The sequence below is a fragment of the Dermacentor albipictus genome, unplaced genomic scaffold, assembly GCF_038994185.2.
Source record: "Dermacentor albipictus isolate Rhodes 1998 colony unplaced genomic scaffold, USDA_Dalb.pri_finalv2 scaffold_22, whole genome shotgun sequence".
Taxonomy (NCBI): Eukaryota; Metazoa; Arthropoda; class Arachnida; order Ixodida; family Ixodidae; genus Dermacentor; species Dermacentor albipictus.
This window is the reverse complement of record NW_027225576.1, coordinates 3622263-3634952: the sequence shown is the minus strand read 5'-3', so window position 1 is coordinate 3634952 and position 12690 is coordinate 3622263. Positions and strand designations below refer to the sequence as shown.

Here is a 12690-nt window from a genome sequence, read left to right as displayed (position 1 = left end):
TAGGACCGAGTTCACACAGGACAAGATGGTGTTCAGCATAAGTTGAATGCAGTGCATACAATGATAGCTTCTTGCTCCTAACTAAACCACCTTGCAGTGTTTCAGCATCAGAAGTAAATAAATTATTTTCATATCTGAGAGACTTCACTGCTGGCTCATTATATTGCAAGTGTGGGTACTCGTGTCGACAGTGTTTGAAGGTGCATAGCAGCATAATTGGAATGTAAATTTGCACCTTCTGTTTCACTGTAGATCGATTCCAGGACCGACTCTGCAGTTTCACCGTCCTGCACATGGCTGTTTGAGAAGGTGCTGAAAGAAAAATTAGGCGTCAAATGACACGGAAATCTACACAGTTTACATTTCGCGATTTCGTTGCTCGAATGTTTCATTGATTTCCTTGTTTGGAAGCACAGGCCTCGTATTGAAATGCAGTTGATTGGTCTAGTGGTGGGCCCAACAAATGTGTGTGCATAACAAGACAGAAACTTCAACATCTACTGTACAACTGTTTCTATGCCATTTGGTCTTACTGAGAATATGCTTTTACTGCCCAGCATCCTTATGTTGCTACATAAGACTTTCTTCAGCTCCTTTTGCAAGTAAGTTATTTCGAAAAGTAACCCATGAAGCATTGTGGACATACCTGCCAATATCCACCTGATCTTTTAGAAACATCATCATGTGGAAATAGGCAGGTTGCGAACGTAGTTCCCGCGCCTACTAGGGCGCCCCTCGCGGCGGCGAGCGCGGAACCGGCAGGATACGACCGGCCCGCTTGCGTTCGGAAAGCCTGTATGTGGACTGTTTCGCGCGTAGCTGTTGCCTTTTCTGAGCAATGCCGAAGTGCAACCCGAGCTGTTGAGTAGTGGGCTGCAACAGCACGTACACCAACTCACGAGGAACAAAGTTTTACAGGTTTCCAAGCCGACCGTATGAAGCAGAACGGCGTCAACACTGGATAGCGCTCGTCAGACGGCATAAGCTGTTTTATGTTCCGGCGTTATGTCAAGTGCGTTATAACGCTGAATTCTTTGCTTTTACAGCAATGATGGCAGCAACGGGACACCTGCAGTCAGTGGCGTAGCTAGGTCGTCTGGCACCCGGGGCCCATAGGTCTTCTGTCCCCTCCCCCCCTCCCCCGGGTTTATTCGAGGAAGGTGAGGTTATCAACAATTTCCGTGTGTCTCCAGACGTATATGACACCCCCACACAGGCCCCTTGGAACCGGGGCCCACGTCCCTCCCCCCCCCCCCCCGTTGCTACGCCACTGCGTGCAGTGCGTACCAGGATATGCAGCAAACAAAGTAGTTTGTTCCCACACTGTACTGCAGTAAAGCTGTGGAACTCTTTCCCAATCCTCTCCCATTCAAACAGCGCTAGGGCTTGCTGAGAGATTTGAGGAGGGGTTGCAGCTGGCTGAGCTGGCATACGCCCTTCTGCGCCCAGCATATTATCAACGAAGGGGCAGTTGAGATAACCAAAATTTTTGACAACGTGGTTTATTGGAACCTCCTTTGCACGCACTGAAAAAATCGCAACATAAGAGTATCGCACTTCCAGTAACTTGGGCGAAAATATTTTCCCAGCGTAGTCTAACACAACTGGTAAGTTCATCCCCTTTTTTCTGTGTTTGGGGAGAGCAACGTTAGAATACCTCTGGTAGGTCTTACGACTCAATCGTCCGCTCCACGTTCCTGGATGAGATGTTTTGGATTCGTATTTGCCGTCCTGTATGTACAGGGAAACTACCGCGGCGTCCTTGCACTTCCCTGCGATGCCAGCACGGCAATCGCAGCACCCCGCTAGGATTTGTCTGCTGTCGCCGATCTTCAAGAATCAATGTCGCCTATAATTTCATGCGTCCACACCGTAGATAACGAAGTAACTTACGCTGAGCTTCACGCATCTCACTGGTGCATTATTTTTCGTTTGCGGAATAAACCTAGCAGTCACTTCCGATTAGTGCGAGTTCAACACTTCCCTCACGTCGTAGACGTGCCCCACTTCAAATAGACGACTTCCTTTCTCTAAATTATTTTCACGAAAAAAGCTATGAAGATCTTGTAATTCCCGAAACCCGGTTAAAATTAATATCGGCACGCTGTTTAGCGCCATCGCTACCGTTTGGCAGGACGCCAAACACGCAGCGCGGGCTGCTGACGCCGTGAGTTATCCTACCACATTCGCGCAACTATTCGTCAGATGGCGCTAGGGGTCGGAAAGACAGGGCGCCGCCTATGCACTTGCAACCTGCCCATACGGCCACTTCACGTGCAATGCATCAGCAGCTCCCGAGCCACTTGGTGCACCAGTCTTCCACGCGCGGTGCTTCTTCGTGAATGTATCACGAAGGATTATTGTCTGCAAGTAGAATTGCACAGATTAACCTCGGTTTACTACCACGCATTACCATCAAATAAAAGAGTTAAATATAATACTTTTGTAATATCAATGACAACTGTTCATCGCAGAAGCATGCCAGTATTTTATCTTGGCTTCCATTGACGTGGTTGGTTATTCATGCAAGTCGGTGCGGATATACCGCGCGTCCCTTTTTATCTGACCTGGTTGTAAAACATTGGTTCTAAAACAGAAAGTTTTTGCACTGTGTCTTGCTAGAAATACCAGTAGCAATGCAACCATTCCTTCCGGGTCACATCCAACTTCGGTGGCCACTTCGGCCCACGCCGCCATCCTCTTCCTCTGCTCTCCTCTCCTCCTCTCCTTCCTTCTTTCCTTCCTTCCTTGTGCTGTCCCACAATATGGGACGTTTCTGTATCGCGCCTATAAGTTTGTCGTTAAACTCCACGCGTGATGCTTTCGCCGACGTAGCCATGGTGCTGACCAGCGCACGCGCGCGAGGTGTTCAAGAGACGGCAAGGAACGGTGAGACGGCTGGCCGCTCCCGCCGAAAACAGACGGAAGTGACTCCGACAGGCACTTCCGGTAGCGTCAGACGCGTGCGCGCCGCGTCAAAATCTAGCCGGTCCTGATCGGCGGCGGCGGGCATTTTTCTCGACGCCGAGCGTCAAATCGGCGCCGTGAGGCAGAAATAGCCTCAAAAACGCTCCATGTATTTCGGGCTTTACAGTATCTTCGGGATTGGCCCCCGTACCCGAGAGTGCTTAACACCTGCTTTACCTCCGCCGTGGGTCGGCCCGGCATTGCACTATCTTCGGGATCGGCTACCGTACCGAGAGTGCTTAACGCCTGCTTCACCTCCGCCGTGGGTCGGCAAGGCATTGCATTAACTTCGGGATCGGCCCACGTATCGGGAGTGCTTAACGCCTGCTTCACCTACGCCGCGGGTGGCCCCGGCATTACACTATCGGGATCGGCTCACATGTAGAGAGTGCTTAACGCCTGCTTCACCTCCGCCATGGGTAGGCAAGGCATTGCACTATCTTCGGGATCGGCCCTCGGATTGGAGTGCTTAATGCCTGCTTTACCTCCACCCGCCGTGGTTGCTGAGTGGCTATGGTGTTCGGCTGCTGAGTACGAGGTCGCGGTATCGAATCCCGGCCACGTCGGCCGCATGCGAAAACACCCGTGTACTTAAATTTTGGTGCACGTTAAAGCACCCCAGGTGGTCAAAATATCCGGACCCCTCCGCTACGGCATGCCTCATATTCAGAAAGTGGTTTTGGCACGTAAAACCCCATAATTTAATTTTTTTTGCTTCACCTCCACCGTGGGTCGGCAAGGCATTGCACGATCTTCGGCATTGGCCCCCTTACCGAGAGTGCGTAACGCCTGCTTCACCTCCGCTGTGGGTCGGCAAGGCAATGCACAACCTTCGGGATCGGCCCTCGTAGCGGCAGTGCTTAACGCTTGCTTCACCTCCACCGTGGGTCGGCAAGGCATTGCACTATCTTCGGCATTGGCCCCTTTACCGAGAGTGCGTAACGCCTGCTTCACCTCCGCTCAACCGCTCAAACCGAAACCAGAAGTGTGGTTCAGGTAATAACGCCGGCGGCTTGGGGCGCTGCAGTCAAGTCGGCCGTATTTAGTCGGCCGCTGGGCTATTTGGGAGTCTCCGCTCTTCCTAAATCCTTTCTCTATGGCACTAGCACCTCCATAAGATGGCACGTGGTAGTGACTGTGACGAACACAGCAGCAAAACTATAAATGGCGAAACTAAATCTTTATTGGGCGAACTTGTGCCTTCCAAGGCAACTTCCACTTTAAGCGCAACGATAGCGGTGAACACAGTCGGCGAGCGTCGGAAATCTGATCAGCAGGTCAAGCGTGTCGGCTTTTATACATCAGTCGTGGAATGTTCCAGAGTAATCGCTGGGACCCACGTGTTTTCCACAAAGTTCTACACTATTCGCGTCGCGGATACATGCAATCAGATTACACAAGGTTCGGTGACAGATAACGGATGGAATCATCGATAACATTCCCGAAACTTCCGATACATGCAGGCGCGTCCTTCGCTGCGCGATAACGTTTGTTAGGCGATAAAACGGGGTCTCCCGATAAAGATCAACAAGTACACGTGTCAAAATGCTGTGTGCTTTGCTCCACAGTACTGCCATTATGAGGGATATTGTGTGGGGTTGAAGAGGTGGAAATAAAGGATACAGGGGAATGAATTAGTTTGAAGCTGTCGACACGTGACGGAACCTTCTTGGTTGAGGGAATTATGTGCGTGTGGGGGGGGGGGGGGTGTAGTGTCTCCTGCTACCTCTGTAATGTTGCGCATTTCGGTGTAGTTCAGCGGTTATGTCGGTGCGTCTTCTGGGTTGGACAGCTCTTCCACTGGCGCCCGGTTAGCGAGCTCTCGGGCTACCGCGTTAGCACTTTCATTACCATGGAGACAGGCGTGCTCAGGTGTCCGGACGATACACACCCTGTGTGACGCTGCGTGGTGTAATGATGTAAGGATGCGGTGTGTGTAGGGTGTCACCATTGCTTCTGCCAAAGTCCTGTAGCCGGTCTGGGAATCAGGGACCAAATATTTCTGATCTCCCTGAAAGAAATTCCGGAAGTTGGTCAGGCTGAGGAGCTGTCAACGGGAAGAAAAGAAAGGCATTCGGAAACGAGCACTAGAAACAGTGCTAAGAGAGAGGCGTCGCAAATTAATAAATGCGTCAGAGAAAGCAATGAGGCCGAATAAATTGAAAGCCACTAAGCCCTGTGAGGAGCCTAACGAAATATTCTGAAAGGTGCGTTTGTCGTTTGCAGTGTTTGAAGTCAGAGCGCGTCCGAGTTGACAGGAAAGGTTGAAAAGAAAGCGACGTTCGGCGCGGAAGAGGACCAAAGCTAGGGAAGAATGTGTACCCCCTCGTGAGTTCTCTTCGAGGTGTAGTCTTATGTAGGTTCTTCCAATGCTGTACTTTCTCTGCCAAATGTATTATTATATAGTGTATTGTTATGTACCGCCATTCCTGCCTGAAGCCTGACATCCAGGCTGGCGGCATGTTATAAATAAATAAATAAATAAATAAATAAATAAATAAATAAATAAATAAATAAATAAATAAATAAATAAATAAATAACCTGTATAACACAGGAGAACGCGGTGGTCAGGCGACGCGAAGGGATCATACCAGGCAGTGCATTCCGAGTGCAATGCCAAAAGAGTTGTTTGACAGGACGCAAGGTATCGGGGGTCTGCAGCGTGCGCAATGGCCTGCATGCTCTTTGTATTCCCTGCTTGACAAGTTTGACGCGAGCTTTCAGAGAGCGACGGCCTCGAGTACGGCTTAAAGAGATGACGCAGCCGTAGGCTAATCAGAATGAATAACGGCAATGCAGGTTTTGTGGAAACCAGTTTTTTTCTTTTTTGCATACAGTTTGGTTAAGCGTTTTGACATCTCCCAGACTAGAGATCGCTTTAATAAGCAAGTTTTAGGTTTTGTTTGGATAGTTTGTTCTTGAAGTTTACTTATGTTCCCAACGGGTTGCCAAATAGGTCGCGAAGCCGCTCTTTGAAAATGTCCCAGCTGGAGAGCTCGATCTCTTGGGTGCGACACCAGACACGTGGTGTCCCGTCCAGATAAAAGATCACATTGGCAAGCATGATGGTAGGGTCCCAGTGGTGGCTTTGGCTAACACTATCATACATGCTGAGCCAGTCGTCGACGTCAACGTCATTTTAGGCGGAGAATGTCCCAGGATGACGGAGACTAGGAATCGTAACGTACGTTGTGGTTGGCGCCGGAGGTGTAGCTGGCGACGGGGTGGTTCCATCGGAAGCCATGGCTGAGAAGACGATGGTGCGACCGCTTCGGAGCTCCGTGGCGAGGGCGGCGAACGCTCCATATCCAACACAATGTTACGCGAAGGATGAGTCAGTAAGACGAGCAACTATTTACAGGTTTACAACAGCGGTTGCAGCGCTCACGGGTTAGATTCACAGCGCCGAGACCAGTCCGATCTTCCTCCTTTTTTCTCGAGTGATGGCGCCCACACTCCTCGTTATTATTATTATTTGTTTTGAACACAATAACCATATTCACAGTTTACAGAAAAAGGAAATCTACGAGCAGGCTGGCAACTGCCATCGGAAGGGGCACAACGCCTGCCTGCTCTTCTGAAGGGAGGTGACAGCAACACAGAAATGGAAGGTAGGATGGAGGGGAGGAGAGAGGAAAGTAAGAGCAACAGGACAAATCTAAAGACTAAAGAAGAACAAAGTACACTACGCACGTTGTTCTGCCCAGTTTCGACTCTGCAGCTGGAATTAAAGTGACGCCGGGTCGAACAGCCTCCACAATTATCAATCACATCCATGGCTAGTTCTCTATGCGGCTAATTCTGCGCTCCACGATGAGACCCCAAGTACAGCTGCACACAATCACGGTTTCACCGGTAGTCGGTTCACAATATACACTACAAGGTGTTTGAACCCACCACCTCCCATCTTCAAAGGAAGAAGCGTTATAACACAGTACAGATCACACACAGTAGGGCCGGTACCCGAAGGTCACGCTACTACAGAATGTTGAATATTCACGCTACAAACGTGAACCTAAGTTAGTTAACTCTAGAAAGGTTAGTAGGGTGCGGTGGGCCTGATCACGTTTAGATGCACAACCACTCGGGTATAAACATTCCTCGAGTGTCGCACACCGCAGGCCAAGGAGATGATAGTTTCTCACTAGCGACATGCACTGCGCACTGAAAGCGGGACACTCAAATATCAAATACCGCAATCTAACAATCAAATACCACACGCGTGTAGCAATATCATGGTTTCCGCGCTCATAAATTTTTGAAACTTAGTTTTTTCCAATATGTCGTTCTTTTTTGAAGCAGAGAGGCTTCATTTATTTTTAATATGCGTTTGCACCGCCAAGTCTAGGCTATTTGTTAGAAACACGTAGTGGCGCGCTTGAGTATCAGTTCACTTTTCGGAAATGGTCGCAAGATTATTTTCTTTGGAAGAAAGGCGCGTTAGTCAGCGGAGGCGTAGTTTAGCCGCACAATTTGGAAAGTGTTTGTACTGTTGTACAAAGACGCAACGCGTTGGTGCGTGTCTCGCACGTGTATTCATAAGGCACGTATTCGCACGTGTACTCATAGCCTTATAGCGTGCGTGAACGTATTTAGAAATAAGCTCGAATCTTCGTGTAATGTGAAGCGCGTAATTTGCGCAGCGACTCTTGAGCTGTTTCTTTAGTGCGGGTCCTTTGTGGACAAGAGAAAGAAAATGTTGGTGTGCGAGTGAAACGAGAGTAGAAAATTTGCGGAACCTTATTCGGACTAGGTGAATTGCGGTGAGAGGAAAGGCTTGACTTCACGGCCTGTGCTTGTCTCGCCAGACTTTTGCAGAGAATGCATTCTCTGGTGTGACTCCAGGAACCGTGGTCTAAGGGTCGTCATTGCCGAACTTAACCAAAGGGGTGAAGGGTACACCGTGCTATACTTCAGTCGAAAACTGACACCGCAAGAAGAAGCGTTCAGAACCTCGGAGAAAGGCTGTTTGTGCATAGTATGGGCTATTGAATAGCTAGGATGTTATATTCAAAGCACGGAGTTCACGATAGAGAGTGACCATTGCCCTCTTGCATGGCTGAAGCAAATGTTGACAAAAAACGGAGGACCGCTGAGATGGAGTCTCATTTTGCAGGAATACAATTTCGGGTCAAGTATAGTAAAGGGATCCAGAATAAGACTTGTAGACTGTTTGAGCTGAGGATATTAAGCAACGAACTCGGGACACCTTTTTTTAACTTGTTTGGTACGTATCGCTCGCGAACTTATTGAGATAGGCAACTTATTTCTGTCTTGCCGAGAGCTAACCACGACAAAAAGAGAGGGAGCGACAGAGAGAGGGGCAGACCTTTGAAACGCGATGCGGGGATCATAATGTCCCGTAGGCATGTCACTCGGGCGCGCCGACCAGTGTGGATGTGTGTGTGTGTGTGCTTGTGTATTCCCAGGGAGAAGGACACAACGAAGCGAGGGTTTGGCGTTCGTGCTGCAGTGAGACATCATCCATCACTTCTAGAACCATCCGCGATGTCGCGAGCGAACATCCGACGCTTCGGGCAACCTGGCAGCTGGTGACCCTCAGGTCGAATCTCTTGGCGGTGGAGGTGTCTGTTACGTCTCAACACGGCCAAGGACATTATTCTGACGTTTGCCAAGAGGCAAACCCACCCATCCATCAGCGCCTACTCAGAATTCAAGGCAGCGTTGATACAGAATGCTGACGGGTCCCCAAAAGGCCCCGCTACCAGTACCTGACAGCGTGAACTAATGATGAAAAGGGCCAACGTCGAATGCTACTGTGGGAACGGCTTAGACCTCGGATTCCCATGTTACTATATGGTCACCTATTCCAAACCATCGGAGGTGGGAGTGCTGCGGAGCGATTCGATATCATCGGCCAGTCATTCCGACTGATTCAACGATTTTGATTGACTGCGATAGATTGATCAGATTCCCTAGTCGAGTCGTCTAGGCAATAATGCGGTATTCAAAGTGGAGACCTTTTGGGCGGCGACGGTGACGTGTCCTGATGTGAACTCAGATGTTTTATGTGCTCCTGCGTGTAGTGGGCTCCGGTATCTGGGACCGTGTAACTAATGTAAAATAAGCCCTCTTTCCCTCATTTCTTTTACCGGACGTACTCGTCAATAGGAATGGTGGATTTCTGGCCCAAACGCCGCCTCAAGCCGCAACAGGCGGTGGCAGCACGTAGCGTAGCGCGGGCGAGAACAGCTGTGCACGCACTAGTTGCCATTCGGCTTCAGAAACGGTAATAAAAAGCTGCAGTTGCTGTCAGTATTACCACTGTCTTTCAGGTGCACCACGTCACCTAACAACGAACGACTTATAAAAGCGCAAGGCTTATAAACCTTAAAGGCGCCACCTTCGGTATCGTCCAAAGTCCCAAAGAAAGAAATTGTAACGTTTCTACGCAACCTCCTACTACCGTCGTCGCCGTCTTCTTTCTGCTCGTGATGCATACGCACAGTCAAATACCCTCAGACACACATGCACAATTGCTCACGTGCAGAGAAAATTGGTTCATCTGATAACGCTCCGCAGATACTCCAGCCTTTGCTGGTTGGCTAGCTGCTTCCAAAACACTTCGCACAGCATTGATTCCCAGCCAGCCAGCCAGCCAGCCAGCCAGCCAGCCAGCCAGCTAGCTAGCCAGCCAGCCAGCCAGCCAGCCAGCCAGCCAGCTGGCCAGCCGGCCAAGAACTTTATTGAAGTGCTGAGGAGTTTCAAGCCGTTGGAGATCCCACGCGGGGAACTCCTCCAGGCGAAGCCCAAGTCGGGACGACGGGAACGTGGTGACGCTCCGCCTTTTCTTGGGCCCTCTGGACGGCCTTGAGTTGGAGTTTGAGGTCCGGCTTTTCAGGGCTTCTTCCCATTCGGGCTCACGGAGAGACGGCCCTTTGGTAACGCGGTACATTGCCATAGCATGTGCGAGAGTGAGCAATAAAGTTCTGGGCAGTCTGGGCAATTTGCCGGGATTTCTGAGTTATAGTGATTTAAGTGTAATTTTTTTTCGTCACTGACCTGTATAGAGCAGCAAAAATATGTGGACCACAAACTCACCTGGAAAACGGAAATAAGTTGCAATATGACTGAAATGCGTGACTGAAATGAACAAGTTGAACGGAAAGTTCGAAACACCAAGTTGGGGCTGGACTCCTTAATTTCAAGTTTTACTCATAGGCAGATAAGAAAATATACTTTATCGCGGAATTCTTGGTCTGTACACTTTTGCTTCGGGTAGTTCTTACATACATACATACATACATACATACATACATACATACATACATACATACATACATACATACATACATACATACATACATACATACATACATCAAGTCCAACACTTACATAGTACTTGCGCTAACAAAGTACTGCAACCAATTTGAGCAGGTTTATTGCTGCACATACAAGGGGAACGAAGATTGTTTTTAACGGTACATATAACAAGCTTCAATATGGGCTCACTTTGAGTACCTTCAAGAAGCTCGCTATTTTTTAGTTTATTGAGTAGAGTAGTGGTCAGCCACATAGATGTGACGGTGCTTCGTCAACACTGCTTAAGTGCATCGACAATGGGCGCTAGGAGATGGCTGCAACGCAGTTGTACGACTCCCCGCTTCGTGCATAAGCCAGGATTGCAGCCTGCAAGAAAGGGAGAAAATTTAAAAAATACATTTCCAGGAACCAGTTTGCCGGCCCTTCCTAGCTTTTTCTGGAATCTGCTTGATTCTATAAAATTAAAAGCCCGATAGGGCTAGACTTGCAATCAAACACAAAAGTAAGAAATATACGCTTTCTTCGTCATATAAAGCTGTTAATTATGCGTTGTTTCTGATATTGCAGATATTGCGAAAGAACGACCAAAATATCACACACCACCGAAAGAAGGTGAACGTGTACATTACGTGCCCCTTTACGAGTGATCTATGGTGCCCTGACAGGGCTACGGCCTTGGCTGTCCCTGTCTTCTTTTTGTGAGACTTTAGGCGCAGGTATTTGCTCTCTAGCATTGAGTGTGTCTGCCCCTGTTACTGCCAGAAGGTGGAATTCGAATATAGTATGAGCTCAGAAGGACAGAAACTTCAGCTAGTTGTAAGGATTCATGTTTCAATAAGTTGAGCGTGCAGAAACGGCACAAAAAGTCGGCGTTTTTGTTGTCCGTACTGTTCTTCTTGGGCTCGTATCCCCATGTACGTCTAACTTTTTCGAACATGAATAGTAGGAGCACTGTGAAGAGTTCCTATTGCTGCGCGAGAGTTATCAAATTGTTTTCTGGCCAAAAGGTGTCGTTCTATCATTCAGTGGACCGTTGATATGTGGGTGCACGGGCGCTAGTATAGTCTTCCTGATCCTGTTCATCAAAATCGGTTCAAAATCGCAGGCTCAATAGAACAAGGGTATCTAAAGCAGTGTTTAATCCAAAAGGAATCACAAACCGATCTGCGTGTGGCAACAGCTAAAGGCGCTCGCCTTCAGATGTTGGCATACGCAGAATTCAACCACCAAACAGAGGACTTGCGTCAGCCATGGGAATTGACGCTGAGGGCATGGCAGGTCGCACTGGAAGCCGCCGCTCAAGCAAGTGGACTGATATATTATTTACGAACTTCTCTCAGCATGATTACTGGAAGTGGCAGTTAGCACATTTGTCCGAAAAATTAAATTAACGTACGTGCTTGATGATTATCGATGTCGAAAAAACCTACTGTGACTATTTTGCGTTGGGAACATATACGTTGATGACAAAGAAAAACGAAAAAAAAGCACAGTGCCTTGTTCATGGTGTTGCCGCTTACCTGAAACTATGATTCGGCTGGCACGCATTTGCAGCAGTTGTCAAGAACTGGGCTAAGCACTGTTCCTTCCTTGCAGCCACTACAGCGCACAGTGGCGCATGGATCTATAAGATGCGAAACAAAAAATGTCAAGGCGTTTCTATGATGGAAGACACAGACGATAGGCTGTCACTGTTGCAGAAAACGCGGCTCAGGTCTAAGAGACATATCTCAATCTTCGGACTCCCAGGGAGGTGATGAAAGCACTTACGTCTTTCATGCGCTGCTATCGGCAGCTGGCTATGCTCAAACATTAAGCTTTTGTTTTAATCTACAGCGTCCCACTCTTATCCGCCTCACTCTTGCCCGGATCGCGATGCACTGGCGCACATTTAATACCTAGTTGAGCGCTGACATTAGCTGGCGGCGTCGTGAGTTCCAAGAGCACAGGCTCTAAGAGCTCCAAGGTTCCGTACGTACCGTTCACGCACCGACAGCACTCGTCTGGTGTAGGGCTGAGCACTGTTCCATTTTTGCATCCACCACAGCGTACAGTGGCGCATGGGTCTGGAAGATGAAAAAAAAAAAGTTGTATAAAAACTCCGGTGAGCTGTTGCTTGCATACTTCGCGACTAGACTCCGTATGAGTGTCCATCTGAACGGAAACAAAATCAAGGCATTATCAGACCGACGACGTATAGTCAGCTGTAGCAAACTTGATTGCTTAGTTTTGCTACATGCGGTACCTTGTAAACCTGGTCTAGATGGTGAACATTCCAACTAGTAAAAACGGTGCTTAAAACGGGCGAGTACAAAGACAGGAAAATACAACCACCAACACTATCTTCTAACTGCTAGTTTATTCATTAAACACACACAAACATACGTAAATATATGTAACGGTTGTGTTATTTTACGTTACCAGGTTGGACGCCAAAG

At 48.6% G+C, this 12690-nt stretch overlaps 1 protein-coding gene across 1 annotated transcript in view; it reads right to left on the bottom strand.

Annotated features, from left to right (window-relative positions):
- Positions 1–10461: 10461 nt before the first annotated feature.
- Positions 10462–12690, bottom strand: part of LOC135915771 (uncharacterized) — a 44327-nt gene continuing 42098 nt past the window's right edge. The window contains exons 4-6 of the mRNA XM_065448882.1: positions 12232–12318; positions 11773–11876; positions 10462–10618 (exon numbers count right to left, since the gene is read on the bottom strand). Coding sequence (XP_065304954.1) covers positions 11779–11876; positions 12232–12318 — 185 coding nt within the window. The 3' untranslated portion in view covers positions 10462–10618; positions 11773–11778. The remainder of the gene's footprint in view (positions 10619–11772; positions 11877–12231; positions 12319–12690) is intronic.